This window comes from Colletotrichum destructivum, chromosome 8 (assembly GCF_034447905.1).
Source record: "Colletotrichum destructivum chromosome 8, complete sequence".
In the NCBI taxonomy this organism is placed as follows: Eukaryota; Fungi; Ascomycota; class Sordariomycetes; order Glomerellales; family Glomerellaceae; genus Colletotrichum; species Colletotrichum destructivum.
In genome coordinates, this window is record NC_085903.1 from 1,081,734 (window position 1) to 1,108,220 (window position 26,487).

Sequence of the window (26,487 nt, forward strand, 5' to 3'; positions counted from 1 at the left end):
GATGATTTCATACGTGTCGTCGAATTGCCAAATCGATCCTTCGCGAGACCCTTTTGTTGATCCAACCTTTCGGCCCCGACCCTACGCCTCTTTGAGGCATGCTCATCGGACTAAAGCTATCCATCCGCTAGGAGCAGACCATAGTCCAAAGACAGGATTGGGATCTGACTTGGCACTGATTATCCTTCCCGGATGCCCCCAATGATCATTGCGAGAAACTGATCTCTGCTCCGAGGCACGAACACCCTTGACCAACTGTGTAGTCTTCTATTTGACTTCGATACTCATCATCTTCACGTAGCTGAAAGAGTCAGTGCCTCGCTAAATATTCGCAATGATCAGCGAAGCCGGTTGGATACAATAGTTAAACCCGGTAGGACCAAAGGCTTCGCTCTCTCCGGTCCAACTCGCAGCGCTTGGATAGACTCTTGCGGTTGGGCCTCGTAACCCAAGACAAGAAAAGTATCGCGTGTTCGTTTAGTTGCCAGTAACCCAAGAAAGGTTCGCAACCTGTCAAATCATAGGTGGTTCAAATTGCAAGGTGGGGGATAGGGACAGAGAGACAGGGCATTGCGGCTGCTCCGACTGCAAAGTGTTCAGCCATAATTACACATTTGTCATCCGCTGAGACCTGTGCAGCAACGCGTTTACTTTGTGGAGAGAGTTGGCCATGAAGCCGATTGCAAAGGATTAATGAAGGGAAAGTTCATTCGTAAGAAAGAAAGAAAATATATTTGCTGCGCATTGATTTCGTAGGTGTCTACTAGAAACTCCAATTATTAAAAGTCACCAGCGCATCCGTCAAACAATAGGTACCTAGGTATTGTTACATAGATCAATAGGAAGGGAGCTTGTAGGCCAATTTTTTTCTAATCATTTCGGAACTGGGTTGCTGTCGGGAATGAAACCGAGAATATGCGACTGGGTTAGAAGTAGTAGTTATCTCTCCAGGTGCTGATGTCCACGACAAAACCCGGCAAGTAAACAAACGAGTTTCTTTTTCACATCAGTCTCGCAAGTACTTAGCCAGCCATCAGTGGCAATTCTAGGTACCTACCCACCTGGCTGGCAGCCAGTCAATCCACTCTGCCTGCACGGATTTGTATCGGGTGGCTCGAATTGCAACCCCTGCTCCCCGCTCTATTTTGGGTCTAGCGCTTTGCAATCTCTCTCCCTCCAGCTCTTTCCTTCCCTGAACGCGCTTAGCCTCGCAGTTCGCCAACGCGTCTCACAAGACCTATCTCACCTCTTCTCTCACCATCGACCTCATCCCAGTGAGGCGACTTTGGCGGAAACTCACGCATATATCCATCCTCGTTCATCCCTTGCACCCCTCCTCTCCCCCGGATCACGTGTGCACTACCATCGCTCGCTCACTCGCTGCGGCCTGGCGTGGTAGTTTCTTGGCCAATGTTTACAGGCTTCACTGACGCTGACCACGGGGACGAGGACATGGTGAGCGACCGTGTCTGCGTCCGTGTTTGCGCTTGCAAGTGAGGGGGACATTGCAACCACCATAGGCTGAAGAGAAGGCTTTCGCTGTCGCCCCTTCCTTCGCGCCTTGCGCCTACCTGCTCTTACTCGACATGGCTCCCTTCCTCGCCGGGACCGACCGGCGCGCTCCTACTCAAATAGGACCCTACAACGACTACGCCATTTTTCGCCCCGTCCGCGACCGAGTCACCCCAGACGGCGCTCAACCCGGGCCTCGTCCTCACACTCACGGGAAGTCTGGGAAGAGGTTCGATTTTGTCGACTTGACCGTCAACTCAAGCCCGCTCTCACGCCCACAGAGCCATCGCGGTCCGGTGGCCGATCGCGCGTCCCACGCCGCAACCAAGGTCGAGGACACCCAAGCTCACCCAACCTTTTCACCAGACGCCGCACATTGCCTTTCGGACCCCAGTGGCGGCTCAACCGCCGTTTCCAGCAATGCAGCCTCGGTTCTGGAACCTTCGCCCCCGCCCGTATCAATCCAGCCCTCGGTCTCGTCAATCGACCTCGACGACAGTCTGGATGCCGAGATGCCTCGACCACCGCGGTCCGAAGGCTTCCTCAAGGCCCCTCAGCAGTTGACGCCGCCCTCGTCCAAGCGCCCGTCTAGCCACCAGTCCCCCAGGAATGGCGTCATCACCAAGAAGCAGACGCCGAAGAAGGATATCCCTGATGTCCGTCAGTTGGCCGCCTTGCTGAAGGATTGCTCTGCCGACATTGGCAAAGCTCATGCTCAACTGTCTCTCTACGCTCTCAAATCCACCAAACCCATTGAAACACGTGTCAAGACCGGTTTCGACTTCTTTTCCAGCGTCAAGATTGTCCCAGTTGAAGAGCAAGAGGGGACGACCATGTCTGTTAGAACCAAGGTCAGTGCAGTTGACTACGTCCTCTTGAAGGATAAACACTGACCTTTCCATAGCAACATTTCCGTGGGAGGAAGTCGGACCAAGCCAAAACTGCTCACTATGTGCCAGTCTGTGTCAAGTCTAACAAGCCTGCTGTGCCCAAGTATCGGTTTCATCACACAGAAATCGCCAAAAATTTTTTATCTCCCAACTCCCTGCTCAAATTTGTGCCTGTCATTCGAGATCTTGCGCCCGAGGAAGAGCGAAAATACAACACCTGGTTAGGGGAGTTGGAGAGAATGGACGAAAGTTGCGGTTTCAAGACCCTAGGAAGCCGCGATCAACGAGTCAATCGAACCATCAAGAAGGAGAGGACTGCCACCTTGTCACTTTTTCTGGACTCGTGGCTCAAAAAGCTTGCCATCGACAACTGCAACCGAGCCACCTTGATCCGCCACATGGCCAGCTCAAATTTGGATGACGCCATCACTCCACAGCAGAAGACGAGCCTTGTAAATCTACACAGCGACGATTTCGTAGCTGCTACTCCAAGGGCCCTCAAAGCAGCGAGAGTCTTCACCGATGCCTTTGACCAGGTTTTCTACCACGGCGGTCCTCAGAACATGGGGATCTTGCTGTCAGATGTCCTGAAGCTCGACAAGTCCGTCGATGAAATCGTCGAAACCAAAAAGACGGCCAAGGTCGGTCAAGACGACGCCGACAAGGTGGATTCTCTCGAGCACTGGATCGAAACGCATACTGTAATGGGATGCCTCATATGCTACAGCAACTCTTGCGAGCACGGAGACTACAGCCTGGAAAATCACAAGCGCAATTTTTCCATGGACTGCATCGGAATGTATGGGCGGATGTTCTCCGCAAATCGCGTTGTATCTTCCACAAATCCGGTCGAGCATCCGCCAGCTCCACTTCCATGTGAGCGACAATGCTACCGAATCTACGGCGTTGGCGGCTCCGATGCAGAGTCGAGGCCATGGACTGAAGATGAAACGTTTTTGTTGCGCGGTCTCTTCTCCATTCTGGATCACAACAAAGTCCAGGTTAAGGCTGAATGCGCCACCGCGGAGATTCTTGACAGAGACTGTTGCGATGTCCATCGTCATTTGCAATCACTCGACATCAACCTCCCGCCCATCACAACAATTGATCGACCTAGACCCAAGAATCTTCCTTGGTACGATCGTAAAAAGAAGATGCTCCTCGGCGACTGGCAGGATCACACCAATTCTCACGATACAAAGGTGCGCCCATCCAATGATCCGTGTCATCACGAAGGCCCCTGCACCGCCGAAAACGGGTGTCCCTGTGTACTCAACGATGTACTCTGTGAGCGCTTTTGCCGCTGTACGGAGGACTGTTGCGCGTACAAGTTTACCGGTTGTGCCTGCCACGCCAGCGGCAAGACATGCCTTCAGAAGCAGAAAGAAGGTCGGCCTTGCATCTGTGTACAGCTGAATCGCGAATGCGATCCTGACCTCTGTGGAACCTGCGGCGCTCTCGAACGTGCGGACCCTGCGAATCGACACGATGCAGCGCTCTTCCAAACAGGCTGTCAGAACATTGCCATTCAGCGAGGCGTCAGCAAAGCTGTTGTGCTCGGCAAGAGCCAGTTGGAAGGCTGCGGCTACGGTCTGTTCACGGCGGAAGATATTGCCCAGGACGAATTCGTCATTGAATACACCGGCGAGCTCATCGTTGCGGATGAAGGAGTCAGGAGAGAGGCCAGACGCGGCGAAGCTTTCTCCATAGAGAAGAGTACATCATATGTATTCAGTCTCTTGGACTACGAAGGCATCTGGGTCGACGCTGCTATTTACGGTAATCTCAGCCGCTACATCAACCATGCTGTAGAGAACGCCAACGTTCAACCGAGCATTCTCTACGTCAATGGCGACTTCCGTATTCGATTCACTGCTACTCGGAGCATCAAGGCTGGTGAGGAGCTCTTCTTCAACTACGGCGAAAACTTCCCCAATCTCACGGAAAAGATGATCAAAGAAAAGGCAGGTGATGGAGATGAAGGGGGAGAAGAGAACGTCGTGTCAACAAAACGCGGACGAGGTCGCCGGCAGCGGGCAACAAACGGCCCCGAGAAGTCAGCCACACAGAGGCTTCCAAAGGCAAAATTTGCCAAAAGCGTTAACACGGGTGCTCGCAAAGAGGCGCCCAAGGTGGCGGTGGACGATTACGAGGTTTTGGCTGACCTGGACCCAACGCCCGCTCCGAATCGAAAGCGGAAGCGAGCCGCAAAAAGCGATGATGAGGATGAAGAGTTTCACCCCTCGTTGGAATCCGAGGAGAATGCCGAGATGCGAGGTGCGGAGAAGCGGGTGTCAACATCTAGACGGCGAGGTGGTATCCGCCGCGTGAGGTCGATGGGTTCCATTGTTCCATCGGATTCTGAGGGCTCGACAAAAACAACCCCTCGTGATAATCGTGGACCCGGACATTCTTCTGGCTCACAGACTGCTATTGGTCCTCAGCCGACGGCCAAGGGTCTCGAGATTTCTACGAAGCCAGCGAACGGTACATCGCCCCCAAAAAAACGTCGCGGCCGCCCACCCAAGAACCCTCGTCCGCCTAGCCCAGTTGTGGCAGCAGGGATAGAGGCTGAACACGGCGAAGATGTGATTCGAGCCAACCCGAGCATCGTCCGGCTTCCAGAAGACGAACACGATACTGTCTCTGGCTTGAACCAGGCTCCCAGGTCTGCTCGTGGGCGCAAAATCATTGCGACTGACCTCAGCAAGTCGATTGAAGATGCAATGGACGTCGATGAAGATGAGCCAGAGATTAACGTAACCCCGACAAAATCTCGAGGCCGAAAGAAAGTTGAGGCCCAAGGACCATCGCGTTTTGGGCGTACAGCGCGTCACCCGCCCACCGAATCCGGCGCTGTTGTAGACTCGGACGACGAGCTCTTTACTCTGAGCTCAGCATCCAGACGGAAGCGCACGCAGAAGCAGGTTTTGGGCCCCCTGGAGAACAACGATAGCGAGTCCAGCTATAAGGTGCAGGGCGCTGGTACAGACTCGGACGATGACGACGAACCCATCTCTTCTCTCGATCGTTCTTCCAGGAAGAAGAAACTGCCAGCTCGGTTTCGGTCGTCATCATATGAGGAGGACTAAGGGTTTAAACTTTCAACGCTATTGACAGGAAGCAATGGACATGTCTATCGACCAATATCCCACAACGGCGACGTATGAAATGACGGAGGGTATCATCGGGGGAGGTTATTCGCATTTGTTTCTTGCATTCACAATCAGCATACAGTTGGCTGGTTTCGCCAGTCCCCTACACATATTTCAGTTGCGCGTGAGAAATCGGTCGGTTGGCCGAAGATGTATATATCTGCTTGGGCGCATTTAGGAGTACAAAGCATCCATCCACAGTTTCGTGCCACTCGTGGGACGCGCTGTTATAGTGCTTTGCCGCGACAATACCGATAATTTCCAAGCACTACATGTCATCTAACGTCTAAGTCTTGGGAACGTAATAGTGACTCGTCTATCTTGCAGGTTCTGTTTTCGGCCCTAACGACACAGTTGACTATGAGGTGATCTTATTTGTTTCCTTGCTGCGAAATACAATCTCTCTCTTTAGCCCTTGTATGTTTGGTTTCTTTACCTAAGCTAGTCTGAAGTTTAAAGTTACTCGAGATCTAGACATTTTGAAAGCCCGTTTCACTATTTAGTATATCGCCATCGCTAAAGCAACCTAGGCAGAACCAACAGCCCGTTCTTTGCCCCATAAGATACCAAAACCAAAATCTCTAGGTTCGAAAAAAATCGATAAAACGAAATTACGCCCTGAATGCAATATCAACCATTGCCTAACGAAGTACGCTATCCAGAAGTTTAATTGGTTAGACGTCTTATATTTATTTCCTATTAGTTAAAGAAAATCGGTGTTAGGTTATCTAAATAAAAACACGATGTTGTTATGTTCTTTTCTTTTCTGAAATAAAAAGAAGTTTCGTCTTCTTTGTACAGAGCCACTGAAACTTGTTCATATTTTAGCAGCACATACTTGCAGCTGCTCTTGGACCTCAAGCTAATCATCAGACAAGTCACGACTACATCCTTCTCCCTGGCAATTGAGTTCCAGTGTTTCATTTTTTACTCTTGAGCGCAGCTGAAGTTGGCAAATTGGCCGTCAACATCGCGAAGACAGTCAATTGTTTTCAGTCTTATAGGAACGGTTACTAGCCTCTAACATGTCATGCGATTCAATGTGAAAGAAGAGATATTTCGAACGGCCACGTATTGCGGCATAGGCACCGGTAATGCAATGAATTGCCGAAGGTCTCAGTGCCATAATTAGTTGCAAAGCCAAGCACCTCTAGGCAACGCATCCAAGTTACTGTTATACTACGCTGTTTGAGGACGAACAGGGCGCTAGAACCAAGACAGGTTGCAAGATACGTGACACTGTGCTCTCAGGCCTGCAGTGGCCTTCATTACAATTTCCAGCTCCGCGTCGAATGCAGTGCCCCTTTTCTTTCCAATACGGGTCGCCACAGAACCCAAAATCTCTAAATCGTCACAACTGGTTGACACGCCAAACCCGTCAGGCATCGCCACATGAGTTTAGCTGCCTTCTCATGCCAACAATGTGTGCACTGATCTCTATCTTGCCATCAAACAGAAGCAAGCGAAGAGCAACCGGAAATACAGACAGCGGAGAAGACTCGGAGTGAAAACAATAGCGTTGTCTATGAATGCTACAGCCAAGTTCACCCATGTAACACTTTCAAGAGGCATAAAATTATCGTCAGTTCTCGACTTGTATCACTGCGGCGTGATTGTTCATCGGTGTCTTCTACAGTTCCATTTGGCTTTTCTTGACCGAATCTAGTTGAGCGGTCGGAAAGGGGATAAGAAGTATCGCCACCAATCGAGTACTGCAGCTGATGAGAAGAGGAATTGACTTCAGAAGCCCGAAGGCGCAAGGTATTCCCCCAATGCTTTTCGAGACAATGGAGCAAACCCTGTGGCAGCGATATTGTCTCAGAAACAGACAGGCCGCGGAAGAGACAGTGTTGGGGTTCGGAGACAGAAAGGAACTGCTCTCGTACTAGTGTTTTTGGTTGCCAAGTCATGCGGTTCACTTTTGTGTACACTAACCCTACGCCTCGTCAGTGGAGGTTAGCGCTCGGTGCTCATAAACCCGGGGGTCCAACTATGTGTAGGCTTGGATGCGTCGTGGGTAGAGCAGGAGAGTTTAGAGAAGCACTGGCTTTTACCACATTTCCGCACCAAGAAGAGTGCATGATGCAACGACTCACTACCGCCCAGGCTAAGTTGCTGTAAGATGAAATACTAGAGGCCCAGGAAAGCTGGTTATATGTCCAAGATTATAAAATAACAAAGAAAAGACACAAACATGAACAGTCTGTTGGAATTTAAGTCGAGCAAAGACCTTGAGTCAAAACGGCCCACACACCTTGTTGTCGGATTAGCCGGTCCAGAGCGGCTTTACGCTGATTTGATTGATTTGGTTCACTAACTTCGAGAGCCTCTAAATAGTTCCAAACACGACAAGTCAACAGCAGCATTAAGGTTCCTTGACCCACCCAGCCCAACATCTCATGTCCCATCTACGCTGAATACCCTAGACGCCTTTCAATTTAGTATGTACAGTCCACAACCTGTTAATGCTACAACGGCATTTCATCCTCCCTAAACTATCTTTTGAAGACGGTTTTTTCAAGCGTACGCAGTCCAATATAGGACACTGACGCAAAGCTAAAAGCCAGCTCAAAGCCAATGTCACCACCAAGGCTGGCGCCGGCAAGTTTACCGATAGGGCCGGTAAACCACGTCTGCGACATGCCGAGGACGGCGCCCATGACGCCCATTAAGAAAGCCGCTATGGCGGCGAAACCCGGCGGAAGACGAGACGGCGTATCGTAGTCCTCGATGTCGTACCCGGTGATGCCGCGGCGAAAGACGACGTGGTCGGTGATGCTGACGCCCTCGTAGATAGCGAGCCAGTAGGCGATGATGAGCATGAAGTTCTCGAGCCAGGCCTCGAAGCGATCGTAACCGGGGATGCTGACGGCGATGTAGATGCCGGTGCCGACAAAGACCCACACGAAGCGCGGCACCCGCTCGGTCTGTTTCGAAAGAACTTGCAGTGAGAGGGAAACGGAGTAGATGTTGGGACAGTTGTTGGCGATGATGGATAGGGCAAGGATTACGAGACAGAACTGGCCAAAGCCGCCGAGGCGGGTGACGAGCACAGCTGCGAGTAGACCGCCAATCCCGGAGTTCGCATATGCGGCGGAGTAGGTCGGGTCAGAGACACTGGCGGTCATTACGGCGGCGCCCAAAAGCTCGGTGAAGCAAAGCGTGAAGAAGAGGCCGGAAAAGGTGACGAGAAAAATCTTCAAGCGGGACGTGGAAGCCGGGTAATAGCACGTGTAGTCCGAGGCATAGGAAGTCCAGCCCGTTGCGAAGCCGTAGACGCTGGCAGCGAAGGAGAGAACAGAGCCTGCTTCGGCGGGACCTGAATTCAGGGGCAGCATGCTGTTGAACTTTCCAGAGTGAGCGAAGACGCCGAGGACGATGAGGAAGATGATGGCGCAGGGGACCCAGGAGAACCGCTCGTAAGTGTGTACGATACGGTAGCCGAACGTGCATATGATGAGGGTCGAGATGGCGATGACGAGGATACCGGCCCATCCTGGCATGTCATTATTGACGGCGTGGAACAGCTGAGCACCAACGATGGTGTTGACAGCCGACCAGCCCAGACACGCTAGAATGTTGAAGATGGCAACTAGGTCAAGAAGTCAGCACTGTGGTGACATGGTCGCCTCATCCGCACACATACTCAGCTTAACTGCGTAGAAACCAAACCAATATCGAGAGAGAACCATCTGTCGCAGTCCGAACTTGGGGCCGAAAGTTGAAAAGAAGCAGACGGGCATGACGCCCATGAAGTTGATGAAGACGATGGTCAGAGCCGTGTCGACGTAACCGAGGTTGAAGACAGGAATAGCCAGGACGCCGATGGCGAAGGAGGATACAACCATGTTGGCCGAGCACCACTGTGAAAGGGTCAGGATGGATCCTGGGATTGAGCGCAGCCGCCGGCTGGACTTACCAACGTTCCGACGTTGGCGACGGCATCGTTGATTCGTTCATCTTCGGGAACCCTCTCGATGCCTCTCTGCTCTACACCCAACTTTCCCGCCAGCTTCTGGAGTTTGGCATAGGTACTGGTGCCGGTTGCGAAATCCGCCTGATGGATGGCGCCGTCATTGCCCACGAACCCTTGCTCGACGTCACTGCCCGATTTCTTCTCGCCACCGTTCGAAGAGACATCGCTCTTGTTCTCGAATAGGGCCATGTTCCGGCTCTGGGCGCCGACGCTCCCGTCTTGTTGGTTATGAGGTTAGGATTGAGTCACCGGCAGTTCATAGCTTTGCTCATCCGTCGACAAAGAGGAGACCGGTATGGACCTGATTATGGTTTTTGACTACCACCGTTGGACAGACGCGAGCGGATGCTCAAATCTCTGGCAAATGTAAGGGGGGTGAGAGATTCACGGCTGACGCCAAAGCACGCGGTGGCGAGCCGGGAAGTAATATTCGTTGCGGAAAGTGGAGGAGCCCTTATCACGGCGCGGCAGACGGACGGTGGGTTCCAACGCAGATCTCTGAACTGGAGATATACAGTCTCAAGGGCGGGCATTTTTCTCTTTTCGGAGAGCACAAACCAGCTTTCTGAGGCAAAACCGGTGGGGGGGACGATGGAGCGATCAAGATAAGAACCGCGGCATTGAAGACCTTTGACGGCCCACCGACGCGTCCCTGATGGCGGGACTGGTGTGGTTCGGAAGTAGACCGGCACTTGACAACCATCTAGGATAGGTTCAGCCAGGGGAACTGGAGCTCTGGTAGCAGGCTAGAAAAAAGAAGTGGGAGGCGAATTCGGGTGTTCCGGGCTGATGTGTCCAATGAGGCATGGCGAGAGAAGAGGGACTCTGGGTACTCGCCGGTCCAGATGGAGGCCGCTGTGGATGACACTGTTCAGATTTCGGAACGTGTTGATTGATGCGAATCTACCCTAATGGGAAAGGGGGAGAGGAAACCATCTGGCCATGACGGTATTGCAGGTTTCCATTATCGCTGACAGCGCAGCGACATAGAGATGGGTCGTCGGTAGGTGAATATGCACACCACTTTGCAACTGGGAAGTCCAAGAACCTGCGACGCGGGAGACGAATTGGAAGAGGAAGACTGAGAGCGCACCCTAGTTGTTCCCCGAAAAAAGGCCAGGGTTCTGTATCTCCACCGATGGGTCTTGTCGCCTTGCTGATAAGAAGGGCGTTTGTCAATTGGACACGGAAGATGCAAGGTCTCCGCTATGGGGCCGAGCCTAGCTGCCGCAGAGCCGACCGCATGAGACGGAGAGATATCACTTGGTGATGAGTGAGTGAGTGAGTGTATTGGATTGGGTGCCTAGGTAGGTTGGTAGGCGTTGGCGGCGGCTTTCTTCCACGGGGGTGCAGTGTGATTCTGCAAGATGCCCCAACCTGGGGACCCCGGATAAAGACATGAAGAACAGTCCAAAGCCAAGCGAGTACAAGTACAAGTACGCCCTCTATCAGCACTCGGCAGGACCAAGCAAGATCGAATCAGGTCGGCAGGTGCCGGGTGAAGAGCAGGACACGAAAGGAAAAGAGCCTCTCTCACTGCCCACAACAACCAAGGGCAGGGTTCGAGCCCGCAAAGCTTAGCGTTCGGCCAGCATGCCCGTGGGCCGTGGCGGTGCATAATTCCGCGCGGTGAACCGGGGCTGCCCTGCCTTCCCTGCCCTGCCAGGTCATTTACATTAACCAGCGCCTCCCGTTCTTCATTGGCTTGTCCTTAATCGCCACAGCTTGTTGCTCTGAGAAGGCACAACTGTCTCGTTGCACGACTAACTCTTTAGGTGTTTGGTCGATTCCAACCGTTCCGAGTCTACGGGCGGCAATGCTCGCGCATCCTTCCCAACATCTCTGAAGGAATTGAAAGACGGCGATTGTCTTGCTCGCACAAGGCAATTAATCACACTGCGTTCTCCGCCATCACTCTCGGCTCCAATGCCTGAGATTTCGAACACGACACTCGGCGACACTCGCAACTCGTCAACAACCCGACCCGGGTCTCACCGAAGCCGCTCAACTAGGGCCTGGTCTGTCTTACTGATAAAAGGGACCTGGCGCGATTGTTGTTCGTCGGCATTACTACAGCGGGAACGCGGCAGCCGTCGTGTTTCCTTGATAACTTCAGATGGCGCACATCTAAGTACACGATTTAGAGGCAAGCCAGTGTTCGAGTGACTCAAGTCTAGACATGCCCTTTGCGGCACGCTCTGTCTTACAAGCTCGTCGTCGTTCAAACCTCTCACGAGCGCAGGGGGCGCAGGGAAGTAAGACTGGACAGTCCACCATCCGGTAGCCCCCGGTCAAGACGATGCTCCCTTCTGAGTCTCGTGGGACCAAATCATACCTTATGTGCGACAACATCCGAGCTTTGGCCGCTAACAGCGCCGCTTTGTCTTTGTACCTTTGCGGCTTGGCTGCTTTGCTGTTGGGATGGCCGCTTGGGGCTACGCCTACCGGCTTTCTTCCACAGAATCGGATCGTCGCCGTTGCAGTTGAGATACGGCATGGACCCGAGCGGACGCCAAACGATCAACAAGCATCAACGGTTGATAACAATTATGATGATAATGATTAAGACCAGCAGCCTCCCGTTGACCATTGCTCGATTTGAACGGCTTAGAGACCAGGGAGAGCCATCGTTCTAGGCAAACCCCACGATCTATCGACCACCACGGCCAAACCGCAATCTAATCTTAAAAAGAGACCTGGGCAACAAGCCACACACATTCCGTGTTCTAAATGTCTGCAAGTATGCAAGACAACAAAGCAAAGAAAAGAAGGGGGCAAGAAAACCACCACGGCCAACATTTCACTGCTTGCGTTTTGATTGCGACAAGTCTCGTGTCCGCCATCCGACGTACGTCGTCTTCTCAGCCACAGTTGCTATTCTCGTCTCACATGTTGCCGTCCTGGCTGTGATTCCTGCGCCTCACTCTTCGTCACTTCGTATGTGTACTGTAGTATTCAGCCCCCGCTACCGGCCCCGGTCAATCTCGGGTCCTCAGCTGGAACGGATACTGGAGAGGGAATCCGGAGACACTTCTCGCACAGACGGAGTTCCCAGCATAGTGTACTCAGTCCCTGCCGGCTACTAGCCGAGAGTTCGCGACAAATTGCCAGTAGTGTTTGTTTCCCTTCCCACGGTCTCGGCCTCGGCAAGCCAGCTCTCGCGACATGTCCACTTTCCTGCTTGCGCCCAACATCCTAGTGGTCTCGGACTTGCACATCTTGGTCCATCATCCAAGGCCTTGGCAACTCCATCCTCGTCAATTGTTTCTCCGTCAAACGCAACACATGGGTGCCTTCTGCAAGTGCGAGGCCGACGGCATCAATTGACAATGGCGCACCATGTGTCCGACATGGTAATGGGCAAGCTGCTGTGTCTCAGTGACGCATGTCAGATCTTGCGGATCCGAGGTGTGGAGGGGGTGCGGCTTCTGGAGCACACAACATCTGGTCTCTATCCCTTTCGTTTATCATTGCTTTCCAGAGCCGGCGTACATGAGACCCTCTTACCCGCCTCTTCCTTCGGGCCCTTCCACGACGACCCTTGCCCTCGGCCCCCGTCTTCGTCGCCCTGTGAGCGGGACATGGGCGTTGGCTAACACCAAGCTGCGAGGTGTGGCGCGGACTAACGCCATCACCCATGGCTCCCGCAGGGTCTCCTATCAGAGCAACGCTCGTTTGCGTCTGTTTGTCCGTTTAAAGAGCACGCATTCCTCCCGTCCCGCCTGTCTGCGGATCTCGAACCCATCGCATTCCTTCAGTTGCCTGGTTTGTCTCGTGGTATTTCATCCAACGCCCCTCCTCTTTCTCTGCCTTTCGCCGCCCGATCTCTCATCACCTTCAACTCTCTCACTATCTTCAACAGAGTGACGGACGACCCGTCCTGGATCCACTACCACTGCCCTAGGGCGAATCACTTGGCCATCTATCACCTACCTGCTCTCACAACCCACAACGAAAATATGCAGCTGCCGACGGTTCTCTCACTGGCTCTCACCATGGTCTCTCTTGGTGCCTTCGTCCAGGGCAGACCGCTCCCCTGCCCAGATGTTCGTCTCAATCCACGCCGCTCCGTTCCCTTGACAACCGAGGCGTTCTAACTTTCAACCCAGGAGAAGCGCGATGACATCCTCAACGGCAAGGCCAGCCCCGAGATCTGCTGCTCGTACGGCATCTGCAAAGGCGATGTCGTGATCACGAGCGGCTGAAGGGGCCAGCCTTAACTCGAGGAACCTTCGGTGGCAACGCAGAAATAAATGCCACTTCGCAAAGCAACAACAACGGCATCAAAGCGTCGACTGTACCGCCATCTGGTCTTACTTTCTAGAATCACCACCATACCATATGCATACATCGGCGTTCAAACAGGTTAACAAATCATCATTAAAGGCGTTGAGCGCAACCAAGGCCCATCCCCCCCTCTTCTCCCCACCCAACCCTCGGAATGGGTTGGGGTGACTCTTTTCCTTCGTCGAATGGAAGAACATGCGTTCAAGTTGCCTTTTTGGGATTGGGCGGGGGGATGCGAGATACGCAGTTGCCGGGCAATTACTTAGCCTACCACTCGGCGTCTTTGAATCTTTGGTCAACGAATGGGATGACCGGGGGCACTTCCGCACCGCCCGCTGGACTCAGGAGCGTGAGGCTGTAGCTGGGGAGCCCCATTGGCACCACGGAATGGCCGTTTGGCCTTTTATTGAGTACGGGAGCGCACGATGAACTGGACTTATTTGCTGAATGTTGATGGGTCTGTAGGGGCAAGAACCGTTCAGGTCACCCGCGAGGACGAGGCTTTACATACAGAGACGAGCGTGCCCGCTCTCTCTATCTCTCTCTCTCTCTCTCTCTTTTCTACACACACACATGCACACATTTACTGGTGTTGGAAAGCTGTCACGAGAATTGAAAAGCAGCATCATGAACTCATGTAATACGAGCCATACCGTCAGCCACAGCCTCAAATGAATACAGACAAAGAAGATTGAACAAGCTAGATAAGAACTAGCAGAGAGAGAGGGAGGGGGGGACGGGACGCTCATTGTGTCGAAATTGTGCTGACTGGACCGCCTCTCGGAAACATTTCGTGACCGCCCACCCACGTGTTCATTTATTGGCCACTGTCTCGTATCGTGACACCCCCTTGGTTTTCCGTGACGAGATTAGGCTTTCTCGCCCAGCCTATTTCTCTGTCTATCTTTCTTTGTCTTTTGCTCTCCAACGACCAATCTGGTCTCCAGTCTCCACTCATCGTCAGCTTTTCGTGCACTCGCAACTCGAGCCGACCGCTCGTAATGCCAATTGACTACTCACCTTCAGAAGGCCCCTCCTTGCAATGCAAAGCGGGCGGGCCGCCGTCGTGTTGTTGAACCTCTCACGAGGCCTTCCCCGCGAGAAAAGTCTCGCTCGAGGTGACGAACCCGAACGAGCCCTGCGATGCGATGCTGAGTGAGCACCCAGCCAGCGACTGTAGCTTCTACCGCGACCACGGGAACCATGCCAATGTGATTGGGGCGTAGGGAGGAGGGGACTCACGGCAACATTGTACAGGCATACCTCCTGGGCCCTGGGCGTCTTCGTTGCACAGCAGTCCTCGAGCAAGATACAGTCCCACCCGGCGTTGTAGGCATCCGTCAGTGTACTCAGGACACACTGGTCCGTGTTGACGCCGCAAAAGAGAAGAGTTCGAGTGCGTTCACACTCCCCCCCGCCGGAGTCCGCCGCCGATCCGGATCGCTCCAGGTACCTCCGGAGCGGCTGCTCTGGGCTCCACATGCCCGACATCCTATTCTTGTTGCAGCGCACGTCCTCCGGGCAGGCGCTCAGCTTCAGTGGCTCGTAGATGTCTGCATTCCACTCCCCGGCGACGAGGCAGCGCCCCTGGCCGTCGCCGAGATCCGCGCCTAGACCGAGTCGGACGACCGTGTCGCCCGGCCCCTCCCCCCCCTGGATCAACGATCGAGAGAAGCCGCGCTGGACGCTGGCGGGCATGGCCGCGAGGTCGTCGTCGTCCAGACCCCAATTTAGCCAAATTACCTATGTTTCGTGCATGCGACGGTGAGTTACGTTACCTCATGTACCCCTCGGCAGAAGTTCCCTCCCACTCACCCCACTTGTCGGGAGACTGGCGGGAGGTAGGTAAGGTAACATCTGCCGGGGGTGCTTCCAGACGACCGACGGGCGGGAGCACCAATCCGTACCTGGATGCCTAGTTCGCGGCATTTCTTAATGACCCTCTTCGTCTTCTCCGCCGCGGCCAGCCCGGCCGGATGGTCTCGACACCTCGGGTGCAGAAAGTAGTTCTGCATGTCGACAATCACGAGCGCCGTGCTGCGGGGTGCGACCGAAATGGACGTCTCAGCGGGCCCTTGGCTCGTGCCGAACGTCCAGGCCGGCCAACGGCCCCGGGTGAGATCATAGGTTCGCGATGATCTCTCGTAGTGCCATTCGTCGCCCGTCGGGCCAAAGGTCAAGTCTGAACGGCGCATGACAAAGACGAGTGAGAGTTGAGAGTCCGAGATTTCTCCTCGGATGTTTTGGCCCCGACTGCGGGTATAACTCGGAACTTCCCCTGGTTGCGGGGATTTGGTTCGAGCGATTGAGCGGTATGGCAATTGTGGTATGTAAGTAGAGAGAAAGTGAGTCGAGAATCATTTATGCGACACCAAAAAAAAAAAAAAAAGGTCGTTGGGAAATCCCGCAGGCGCAGCGTTTGTGCAAACGCAAGTGTCTAGACACGTTTTGCACATCCCGAGCATGCATCGGCGCGGCCAGTCTCTTCCGATTCTGGGCGAGCGATGGTCGATCCCGGCCGACAAGAAGAGAAACAGAAAGAGTCGCACAACCCAATCACATACATCCTGCGTCGACTTGCACGCATGGGCAGCAAATTTTCAGAATGGTGATCCGCTTCTGGATTGCGCGTATGGGCGGATAAGTCGACCAGCGACCAAAGATTCCCCATGTAGGCGCATTTCGAAAAGGGAGGTAAAGGACCGAGGTTACCCAGCTTCCCCGTGCCTGGGGCGAACCGGGAGGGGGGGGGGGCGCCTCGGGGCCGACGGTCGGATTGCTCAAGGGACTAGACAAGTTTGCGTAGGGCACCATCGCGATTCGTGGAGCGACATGGTTAGAGAGACGATGGACGACAGAAGCCCCAACGAAGGGACCTACCTGGTCTAGATGCCACGTGAAGGCATGGAAAAAAAGAAAAAGAAAAAGACGAGGAGCGGAACCCCCCCTCCCCGCTGAACAACGGCCCAGCTGATGTACCCCTCCCGGCGCGCCTGGACCTGCGAACTTGCGAAGACTGCGAGAATTGCGAGACGAAGCGCGTCCAACAGTTGAGGGAAGCGCTCTGGTTGTGCGAGCGTCGCGCGGAGCATGATCAATGTCGGGTACGGATCGTCGTCGTGATTGGAGCGGGAAGTCGCAAAGAGGTAAAATCGGTCTTACAGCGACCGAACAATTCCCACAACGCGGCAGCGCCCCACCCCCCTGCCAACAAGCTTCGACCCTGCGTGACGTTGCGACGTGGGGAACCGGGGGACGACTATTCGTCTCGAGGGGCCGCCGTGGGCACATCCTCGACCTCCAAGAGGGGGTTGATGAGGGGCTGGATTAAATCATCGAGGGGCCGAAGAAGCTCCTGGTTGCTTGACCCGGAAAAAATGAAGAAAAAAGAGGACTAGCGAGGGGAGAAAGAGTCCACGAGGTCTCCAAGGTAGGTAGGTATTGGTATGTGGCAGTAGGTATATATCCAACCGACTGACCGTTCAGCCCGTGTGTGGTTTTGCGCTCCAGTTTTGTCTTCCTTCTGCTACTCCGTCTCTTCCTCGTCTCTCGTCCATCCATTCATCCTTCCGCTCTTCAAGCTCCCGCCGCTGCCGTCAGTCGATTCGCCGATCTCTTGCACTCACGCTTCAAACACACCGCCGAATCCCCTCGTGCCTCTTGGATAGACACATCTTTGAACGGTTCTCAGAAGGCCCTGTCGAATCACATACCCAAGCTCAAGAGCCCCCCCCCCCATCTTACAATGTCTCCCTCCGCTGTTGACCCTCCTGCGTCCGTCGGCTCTGTCAAGCCGTCTAAGGCCAACATTGGCGTCTTCACCAACCCCGCACACGACCTGTGGATCAATGAGGCCGAGCCCAAGCTGGAAGCTGTTCAGGCCGGAGAGGGATTGAAGCATGGCGAGGTCACAGTGGCGGTCCGGAGCACCGGCATTTGCGGGTAAGCAAGCAGCAAGCATCCTGGTGACAGCGACAGCGAATATTACCCGCAATAGAGGACAAAATTAACATAAACACGTACAGGTCCGACGTTCACTTTTGGAAGCACGGATGCATCGGTCCCATGATTGTCGACGGTGACCACATTCTCGGCCACGAATCCGCCGGTGAGATCCTCGCTGTCCACCCCAGCGTCACCCACCTCAAGGTCGGCGACCGCGTCGCCATCGAGCCCAACGTTATCTGCAACGCCTGCGAACCCTGCTTGACCGGCCGTTACAATGGCTGCGAGCAGGTCCAATTCTTGTCCACTCCGCCCGTCCCTGGTCTCCTGCGCAGATACGTCAACCACCCCGCCGTCTGGTGCCACAAGATTGGCAACATGACATACGAGAACGGCGCCATGCTGGAGCCTCTGAGTGTTGCCCTCGCCGGCATGCAGCGTGCTGGCGTACGCCTCGGCGATCCGGTCCTCGTTTGCGGCGCCGGCCCCATCGGCCTCATCACCCTTCTCTGCGCCAAGGCCGCCGGTGCCTGCCCACTGGTCGTCACCGACATTGACGACGGACGTCTGGCTTTCGCCAAGGAGCTGGTGCCCACGGCCATCACGCACAAGGTCGGTCGTGGAACTGCCGAGGAGGAGGCCAAGCGCATCGTCGAGTCCTTCGGAGGCGTCGAGCCCGCCGTGGCCATGGAGTGCACCGGCGTTGAGAGCAGTATCGCCTCTGCCGTCTGGGCTTCCAAGTTCGGTGGCAAGGTCTTCATCATCGGTGTAGGCCGTAACGAGATCAACTTTCCCTTCATGCGCGCTAGCGTCCGCGAGGTCGACATCCAACTGCAGTACCGCTACTGCAACACTTGGCCCAGAGCCATTCGGTTGGTTGAGAGCGGTGTCGTCGACCTCAGCAAATTGGTGACGCACAAGTTCACGCTTGAAGACGCCCTCGGCGCTTTCGAGGCGGCCAGAGACCCCAAGTCGGGTGCGATCAAGGTTATGATCCAGAGCCTGGACTAAGCTGCGTTGGTGTGACAGGGTTGGTGTTTTTGGGCATAATCCGGAGGTGTTGGCGATTTGGTGTCATGAATGACTGGTTCTTTCCCTCTATTTTCTTTCTGTTCGTTTTGGATATAACTTAGACGTATTCCCAATGAAACCGTACGATACCATTTAGAGAGTGCGAATTGGTGTTGTGGGAGCAGGCGTTCGAGGAAGAAAGTGAGGATGCATTTGGCCCTGGGGATAGGGACGGATGATATTGTGGTGAGAACATTGGCTGCTGTTCGAGGCATGTGAGAGGAGTGACAAAACAGCCATCGGTGCCAGAGGAAAGGCCCACAAGGGGAAGAAGCATCGAGCACCTCGAAATATAGCGTCCCTATCGCAGGACAGGATTCCTTCTGCCCAGTTTCCCGCCTCGCTGCCCGCCTGTCACAAGTCCATCAGGCTGCTTCTTGTCTCAGGCCCATGGCGGCAAGAGCTCTGCACTTCAACGTCCCTAGGTAGGTAGGTAGGTAGGTAGCGTGAAAACAAAGCCCCGCTCATTGTGGATACAAACCCCCCTACGCGATTGGCCGTGTCTAAAAACGGTAAAGATCGCTAGAGCAACTTATGGTCAGCGCGTTAGGTATCCGTACCATGTATCTGAACTGACCTCAATTGGAATTTTCATCACTTGCCTTGGCCCAGCACGCACGGGCCATTCGTCCGGCTCGCAACAACCAGCACAAGCGAAATCTTCCGAGAGGTCGGAGGCAGAGCAGACTCTGGCAGCAGAGCTCTTTTTTTCACCTTCACGCGAAAACACACACCCCCATCACCACCCCCTTCCCATCAATTGGCCGCCAACGAAGCTCCCTCTTCGACCCCGGAGCCGCCCACATCGACGCATCCCGATCCGAGATCCAGATCCCCCGGTTTTCAATACCCTTCTCCCGACGTCGACGTCCTCAAACACCCACCCCCCTTCAGTCCCAAAATGTCTTCCGCCCTCGCCCGCCCGCTGATGCGGACCACCGCTCGCACCCTCCCTTCGCGCCTCGCCCTCCGTTTCGAGTCCACCGCCTCTAAGAAGGCCAGCGAGTCCGCGAAGGATGCCGCTGGAAAGGCCAGCGAGTACTCGGCCAAGGCCGCCCAGGGCCTGAGCCGTGCTGCCAGCGCCGCTGGTCCCGCTCTCTCTGGCGCCGTCAGCGCCCTCGGCAAGGTCGGCGGCCGCACCGGCAAGGTTATCAACTTCATCGAGAGTATGTGCCATCATCCGAGACGAAAAATATATGAGGACAAGCACCATTGAGCGCCTCTATCAAGCTTGGTCGGCCGAGTTGCTGACGTGTGTGCGCGAATACAGAGCAGGTTCCTTGGGTCATCTACTACTCCCGCGTCGGCCTTGAGCTGTCCAAGATTGTCTTCCACGGCCAGAAGATGGCTCCTCCGTGAGTTGCTTTGGCACTGATATGGGCTTGCCGCCTGCTAACGATCAACACAGCCCCGTCAGCACCTTCCAGTCCTACTTCCAGAATGCCGTCGGCGTCCTGAAGAACCCCAGCACCCTTCTGAGCTCCGTGTCCTCAACCGCCGGCTCTGCTGCCTCTGCCGCCGCCGCCAAGCCCGCCACCTTTGCCTCGCGCATCAACACCGCCACCGTGGCCTTCGGTGCCGTCGTCGCTGCTGAGTGCCTCGGCTTCTTCACCGTTGGCGAGATGCTTGGCCGCCTGAAGCTTGTCGGCTACCACGGCGAGACCCACGCTGCCCATCACTAAAGAGCGAACACCGAGCCTACCCGTCTCAAATGGACTCGAAGGGAGAACGGAACGGGGGATGGTCTGCTCCTCATTAATTCAAACTGCATCTAAAGAAAAGAGCGCAAATAGTGGTGTCGGGATATAGAATTTGGTGGAGAGGGGGATAGGTGTTTTGGAACCATGAAGTGAACGCTCGATGCCCATGGTAGAGGTTCGTGTTTCCAGTCTCATAGCTCCTGGTCGAGATTCAGTCGACTGCTGCGGAGCTGATGCCTGGGCAGCGCAGAAAGAAAACGGCCTGGCGGCTATGAAACCGGTCGTCGGGCCGTATCCTCGACAGGCCCCTTATTATTTCCTTATGTAGACTTTGTACATCACACGTCAACCGCAGCCCACCCATGCTGCGAAACCTGCCTCCTGCAGGTAAACAACAGGAAACTTTTTGGACTACCCTTGCCACCCTTTTTGAATTTGAAACGAATCTTTCCCATGTCAGATATCACAGTTCAAGCGGTCAACTTCACATCTAGTTTCCCAGGGAGGGCACGCCAAAAGCCTAGCCAACCTGATTTGAACATACATCTTCGCTGACGATTCTTCTTGAGTCCTGACTGGCTGCTGGACTAGATTGGGGCTAGGGGGAATTGCCTCTCGGTTCGTCACAAAAACGGCTGTTTCTCCTGGCGTCTGTTGTGGATATGAGGACCCCTAGAGGTTTGCCGAATGTGGCATTCGTCCGGGGAGAGAGTGCTCTGCTGCGCCTCGGGTTCGTGACACGCCTCTTATACGGATGAGCGGCCTTTGGGGGGGAGAGCTGCAACCAGCAGAGGCAAGATGCAAATCTGGCTGTGGCAGTATCTAACCCAGCCCCTCGGGAAGGACAAGAAGAAACCCCGTCGCTTCTCCCCAATGTCCTCTTACTTAGTCTCCGCCCCTCACGTGCATGGACTCGATGTAGTGGCAACAGGCCCCCATGCTTGCCAACTCCCGTCGGCTCTGCGGGATACACCCACGCATCGTCATCAAAGCAGGGGAAGAAGTAGTATCACCTACCTATTAGCTGCTCATCATTCTATGTGCTGCACTTTATTGCGTCGTATAGAGTGGTTCCTACATACATGCACATCGCCTTGGGCGCCATCGCTGACATCTACTCACGCCAATTCATGGAACTCATGTCGACTTTCGATGAACTCTACACATTAACCCTCAAGTTCCAGGTGTAGACACGAGGGGAAATTAGAGCGATGGCTCCAACTCTAGGACCGGGGCTTCATGAACATCTCGTGTGAAGTAGAACGCAGTCACTCGAGAATAAGAGCTAGCTAGCTAGCTAGAACCTCGCGCCGACTACCTCGAGCTAGATAAAGCTTCTGTTCGCAACAACAAGCATATTCTACGATTGGTAAATCATATCCTTACCATATCAAATAGCTAACCCATCTTGAGCTAATGGAGGTCATGTTGTCCAACTTTATACAACCATGCCACGAAAACAACCCAAGCCCAAAAGTCCATATCACCAAGGTGTAGTTACCCCCTTCCCCGTCAAGTTTGAGAACCCGGTCGTTGGATAAAACTAGCCAAACACCTCTCACGCCCGTCATCGCAGCCACAGCAGTCGAAGCAAAGCTTCAAGGTGACAGACCACTTCGCCGCCGACCAGAATAACCCAGGCCTGAGAATCAGGGGTAACCCCTGAGCGAGGTAGAGAGGATGTAGCGCAGCCTCCGTGAGGTTTGTAGGGCGTCGGCTCTCTCCCCTACGCGGCACACGTGCTCCCGAAATGATAAGCCGAAAGGTTTAGGAAAACTGCCTGCTACCGTTACAGCAGTGGTACTGCACCGTCCGTCATGGTGTCTTCCTTATCAAGCATTCACCGCGTAGAGTCCCTACGCTTTGTTGAATCTGACGTGCGGCGGCCGGAGGGTAAGTTCTGCTTGTTTCAGATGACTTAAACGGGTAGGGGTACCGGTTGCTTCGAGGAGCATATCCCCGACAACGGGTGCAATAGTTTGGGGACTTCTACAACCCGCAGAACCCGCCGACAATCCCCCTGCCACATTACCATTCCCTCGGATTGCCCCATGAAATCAAACCCGTCCGGAAACGGCAATGTACTGGTGCGTGGTGGTGGTCAGCCTTGGTAGGCAGCCAATGAGGACCAAATTACCTAACTCTGCATCGCATGCCCATCTCGAGAAGCGGAACCGAAGCGCTTGAGAGATGATGCCGTCCTTTCAAGGACACTTTCCTCGTCCAGCCGCCACTCGCTCCCCCCCTTTGGTTTTTGGAAAGTGTATAAAGGCCGGCAGGTGAGCGGGCCAGTCAGGGGACGAGGAGTTTACCTTGTAAAAGATGCTGGTAACTTGCTTCGTCAAATGTACGATGCCATCATCCTTATGAGCCATCTCCCTTCTCCTTATTGACAACTCCCGAGAGGTAAGATGGGTGAATGACTGCGTGTTGTTCCTATACACTACACATCAATAATTCTCGGAACTTTGCTGTTGGTGGCTCCCAGTGTCAACGGCCCGGGCAGAGAACACATCGTTGAGGTAGGAATAAGAAGCTGCTCGCAGCTCACTTGCGGGTCTAAAGACCTATGTTCTCGTAACATCATCAAGACGGACAGTTTCCAAGGTAGGCCCTCTTGTGGGGAAAGAAAGAACAACGACAGAACAAGGACTGATGGCCCGGGAAACATCCAAGGAAACCCTAACGCACCCAGCCTTGAGGAGAAGGAAGCAAGATCCAACTGGGGCAGAGGATATACACATCGAGGGTGGAAGAGGTAACAAGAGACCGGCACCGCCCTCCCGCATGGCATGAGGACGTTTAATCACCCTTATGTCTCCCACCCAACAGCCCTAATCAGGAAACGTGTTACAAAGGCTGATAACCTGGTTTTAGGTAGAGAGTGGGCTGTTGCGGGCCGTGGTTCTGCCACCCTCCACCCTCTCCCCACGCCAAAACCACTCGTTCCACCCGCCCGCTCGCCAGCCCTCACTTAACCAACCTGCAGAGCCAGTTATTCCCCCATGACAGGCAGATCCCGATACGCAAAAATTCAGGCCAAGGACCCGGCTGCACAAGACTCTGTGAGCCTAGCCGGTGGACCAAGACCACGACGATACATGACCGAGTATGGCGGACAGAAGCGGGGAGAAGAAGGCCAGGGGAGAGGAAATGGGCCTGCACCCTCAATCTTGCATGATCCTCTTCTCTGCTCTTCTCCCTGATCTTCATTCTAGACCGCCCATTCGTTCTCTATCACTCATTGACAGCGCCATTTTCATTTTGTTTTGTTTCTTTTTGCTGTGGTACAAGTGGGGGAGGGACAAATCGCGCAAGTCTAACCCAATCCACTTGTCTCAGGGAACCGTGTTCCCAGATCTAGGCGTCGGGCGCCCGGTTGTTTACAGATACATCCGACGCGGGAATTTAAAGAACCTATACGGGGTAGTGAAGGAGGAGGAGGAAGAGGAGAGAGGCGATTCTGGATGATACATTGGGGTGCAGGCGTCTGTCTATATGCATACGAAATGCACCGTGTGTGGGTGGAGGGGGACGAGAGAAAGAAGAGGAGGGGGGCAAGGCGAACTCCAAATCGAACATATTGGAAAGTGATCGGCTAACCCACCAACGACGGCTGCAGGCAACGGGATCCTCTCCGCGATATGCAAACCGCACGTCGAGGTGGCCGGTGCAGCCAGCCGTCTGCAAGCCGTGGCGAGTCTGCGCTTTTCCAACCTCTTCCGGAAAAGGACACGCCGCCAGCGGAGGGAACGGGGAAGAGACCGTACGAAAAAAAGAAAAAGAAAAAAAAAAGGGGGGGGGGTTCAGAGGAAGATGAAGAAGTCGAAGGAGAAGGAGAAGTAACAACAGCACGCTCGGCAAGCCTTTGGGATGTCTCGAGTATTGGGCGTGCAGGAAGCGTCATGCGTCGAGGGGCTTGGTGAAGCGCATACCTGTATCGTTCATTCTCAGTTGCGAACCTGCAGGGCATGAGCTAACGGGACGTGACACGTACGTAAGGTGCAGCCTGCAAAAGTTACGTTGCGGGCATTTTACGACGATGCCGTCTCTTCACCTCCCTCCCGGGCTGCTACACATCCCTGAGCGCCTCTTTGCTTTGCTACTCAGCGGTGATTGAACGACAGCGACGTTCCCATCCTGGCGAGGGACCCCTCCTGAAGGGACCGCGGCGATGTCAAACGGCCAAGACCAATCCTTTCCTCGGTGAAAGTTATCGGTACAGCTGACCAAGAGTGGCTGGCTATTGCGGACAGGCATGCGGGATACATGTAACCTGCAAGACAGTGTGGAGGTGGTAAGAGAAGGGGAGACAGAAGTAGAAGAAAGAAAGACTGTCGTTACTGTGGCGAGGCTCGAAGTGACAGCATGTTCATGTATCCCATCCTCGGCTCAGTTTGCTTGCAACCCTGAAGGCATACGACGAGACTTGCCGTCAGTCTAGTTCATCCTCAGCTTAGGTAGGTGAACCATGGGCCTGCCTCCCGTGGCCGGTCTTCGTCTCCAAGGGTGTAAACCATGAACGTGTGGCTCAGCTATTTCACACAATTAATCACGCCAAGGGGATAACAAGCCCGACTGTGACGTATACCAGGCCGTCGTCATCAGTAAACGTCTCGAGCGGTCTCTCCCAGGCGGGCTGCGATTTGGGGTCATCGTTATCATAGTCCAACTTATCTACACGCCCAACTCGAAATGAGTAAAGAGAAAAACAAATAGCGGCCACAAATATCGGCTTTTGTCTCCTCCACGCAGACATGAGACAGTCCGCCGTCCGACTTCAACCATGGCATCTAAACAACAACATGCCATTCTTTGCAAGCCGACGTAGCTCTCGTTCTTCTCCATCCACACCCTCCCGTCTCCCTCATGTGTCATGTGTGATGGCCAACGCCGCAAGGACAGGTCCGGCGCTCCAATGCCAAGGACGCAAAGAAAATTAAGAAATATGGAAACCCTCGAATAGGACGCCAAGGGCACCGCGCTATGATTTTGGTTGAATGAGGCCGTTTCCTCTCCATTGCAGCGAATCCGAACGAAGGACATGGGGAACAAAGAGATGCCGACATCTTGGCCAGTACCTCATACAGCCAAATCAATGCGACAAGGGGATTTCCGAGATGACGAGAAGTCTCATCGAGATGATCAATATTCGACGGTAACAGACGGGTTGTAGATCAACGGGTTGAATGGGGGTATATTGCTAAGACGTTGACAGCGTTACTTGCGCTGAGCTTGTTTCAAAGCTCAAAAGGGGTGCTTCCGGGTCCAGGATGGGGATGTTGCCGAATGATATTCAATGCGAGCAGTTGTGACCCAAGTAGAGCGGCCCTGGCAACAACAGGGTGATCCGAGGGACAGAGGGGTCCCCGGCGAGAAGATGGCGTGAATAAGAAAAGTTTGAAAGAGACAACAAACAGCTGACCGCAAAACTCGACACGATTTCCGTTGTGTGGACGGATGAACACAGCCAAAGTGAAGCGGGCAGCTCGTAGCCTTGGCCGGCTTTCGAAAAATACGGCGGCGACCTCCCTCGACGAGACCTCATTCGCGAACCCGAGAGTCACGGTTCGACAGAAACGAGTCAGACTGCCAGCTTGACGTCTGATAGGTGCATGATCAACGACAAGTTTCCCAACCCCGTGCTGGAACAAGACTGGACAAGGTAAGCCATATCCCTTTCCCCGGGACGCAGGGTCCAAATGACGCAAGGCGATGTATTGCATGAGGGATCGCATGGGTTGGCCCGCTGGCGGCGCAACAACCGAAGTAATTGGTCAGTTGGCAGTGAGCCCAACGTGTTAGGAAGATGGATGGGTGCAAACAAAGAAAAAATCGCTATAGCGGTCCAATTGATAGGCGTCTCTTCGCGAGGTATCCGATTTCGTATGCTCGCCTCGTCCCAGTTCAGTCCCGTACCGGCTTCGACGGGAGGGTAACGGCATGAGAAT

At 54.2% G+C, this 26,487-nt stretch overlaps 6 protein-coding genes across 6 annotated transcripts; 4 read left to right on the plus strand and 2 right to left on the minus strand.

Annotated features, from left to right (window-relative positions):
* The first annotated feature begins 1,200 nt into the window (after positions 1 to 1,200).
* On the plus strand, positions 1,201 to 5,869 carry CDEST_12179 (Putative SET domain, CXC domain, EZH2 domain, MCSS domain, histone-lysine N-methyltransferase EZH1/2). The gene is made up of 2 exons (XM_062928335.1): positions 1,201 to 2,363; positions 2,417 to 5,869. Exons 1-2 carry the CDS (start codon positions 1,587 to 1,589, stop codon positions 5,492 to 5,494), a joined length of 3,855 nt encoding a protein of 1,284 aa, XP_062784386.1. The 5' UTR covers positions 1,201 to 1,586; the 3' UTR covers positions 5,495 to 5,869.
* Positions 5,870 to 7,939: 2,070 nt separating this feature from the next.
* On the minus strand, positions 7,940 to 9,910 carry CDEST_12180 (Putative purine-cytosine permease). The gene is made up of 3 exons (XM_062928336.1): positions 9,477 to 9,910; positions 9,204 to 9,420; positions 7,940 to 9,149 (listed from the first exon to the last, which is right to left on the minus strand). Exons 1-3 carry the CDS (start codon positions 9,720 to 9,722, stop codon positions 8,053 to 8,055), a joined length of 1,560 nt encoding a protein of 519 aa, XP_062784387.1. The 5' UTR covers positions 9,723 to 9,910; the 3' UTR covers positions 7,940 to 8,052.
* Positions 9,911 to 13,168: 3,258 nt separating this feature from the next.
* CDEST_12181 (uncharacterized protein) lies at positions 13,169 to 14,525 on the plus strand. The gene is made up of 2 exons (XM_062928337.1): positions 13,169 to 13,579; positions 13,643 to 14,525. The coding sequence occupies exons 1-2, from the start codon at positions 13,493 to 13,495 to the stop codon at positions 13,736 to 13,738; spliced, it is 183 nt and encodes a 60-aa protein (XP_062784388.1). The 5' UTR covers positions 13,169 to 13,492; the 3' UTR covers positions 13,739 to 14,525.
* On the minus strand, positions 14,526 to 16,209 carry CDEST_12182 (Putative isochorismatase). Its single transcript, XM_062928338.1, has 4 exons — positions 15,728 to 16,209; positions 15,063 to 15,563; positions 14,841 to 14,958; positions 14,526 to 14,768 (listed from the first exon to the last, which is right to left on the minus strand). The coding sequence occupies exons 1-3, from the start codon at positions 16,013 to 16,015 to the stop codon at positions 14,902 to 14,904; spliced, it is 846 nt and encodes a 281-aa protein (XP_062784389.1). The 5' UTR covers positions 16,016 to 16,209; the 3' UTR covers positions 14,526 to 14,768; positions 14,841 to 14,901.
* A 177-nt stretch (positions 16,210 to 16,386) lies between these two features.
* On the plus strand, positions 16,387 to 18,918 carry CDEST_12183 (Putative GroES-like superfamily, alcohol dehydrogenase-like, NAD(P)-binding domain superfamily). The gene is made up of 2 exons (XM_062928339.1): positions 16,387 to 17,762; positions 17,846 to 18,918. The coding sequence occupies exons 1-2, from the start codon at positions 17,566 to 17,568 to the stop codon at positions 18,774 to 18,776; spliced, it is 1,128 nt and encodes a 375-aa protein (XP_062784390.1). The 5' UTR covers positions 16,387 to 17,565; the 3' UTR covers positions 18,777 to 18,918.
* An 819-nt stretch (positions 18,919 to 19,737) lies between these two features.
* On the plus strand, positions 19,738 to 20,518 carry CDEST_12184 (Putative ATP synthase, F0 complex, subunit G; the record flags this gene model as incomplete). The annotated part of the gene is made up of 3 exons (XM_062928340.1): positions 19,738 to 20,002; positions 20,107 to 20,191; positions 20,245 to 20,518. The coding sequence occupies 3 exons, from the start codon at positions 19,738 to 19,740 to the stop codon at positions 20,516 to 20,518; spliced, it is 624 nt and encodes a 207-aa protein (XP_062784391.1).
* Positions 20,519 to 26,487: the final 5,969 nt, after the last annotated feature.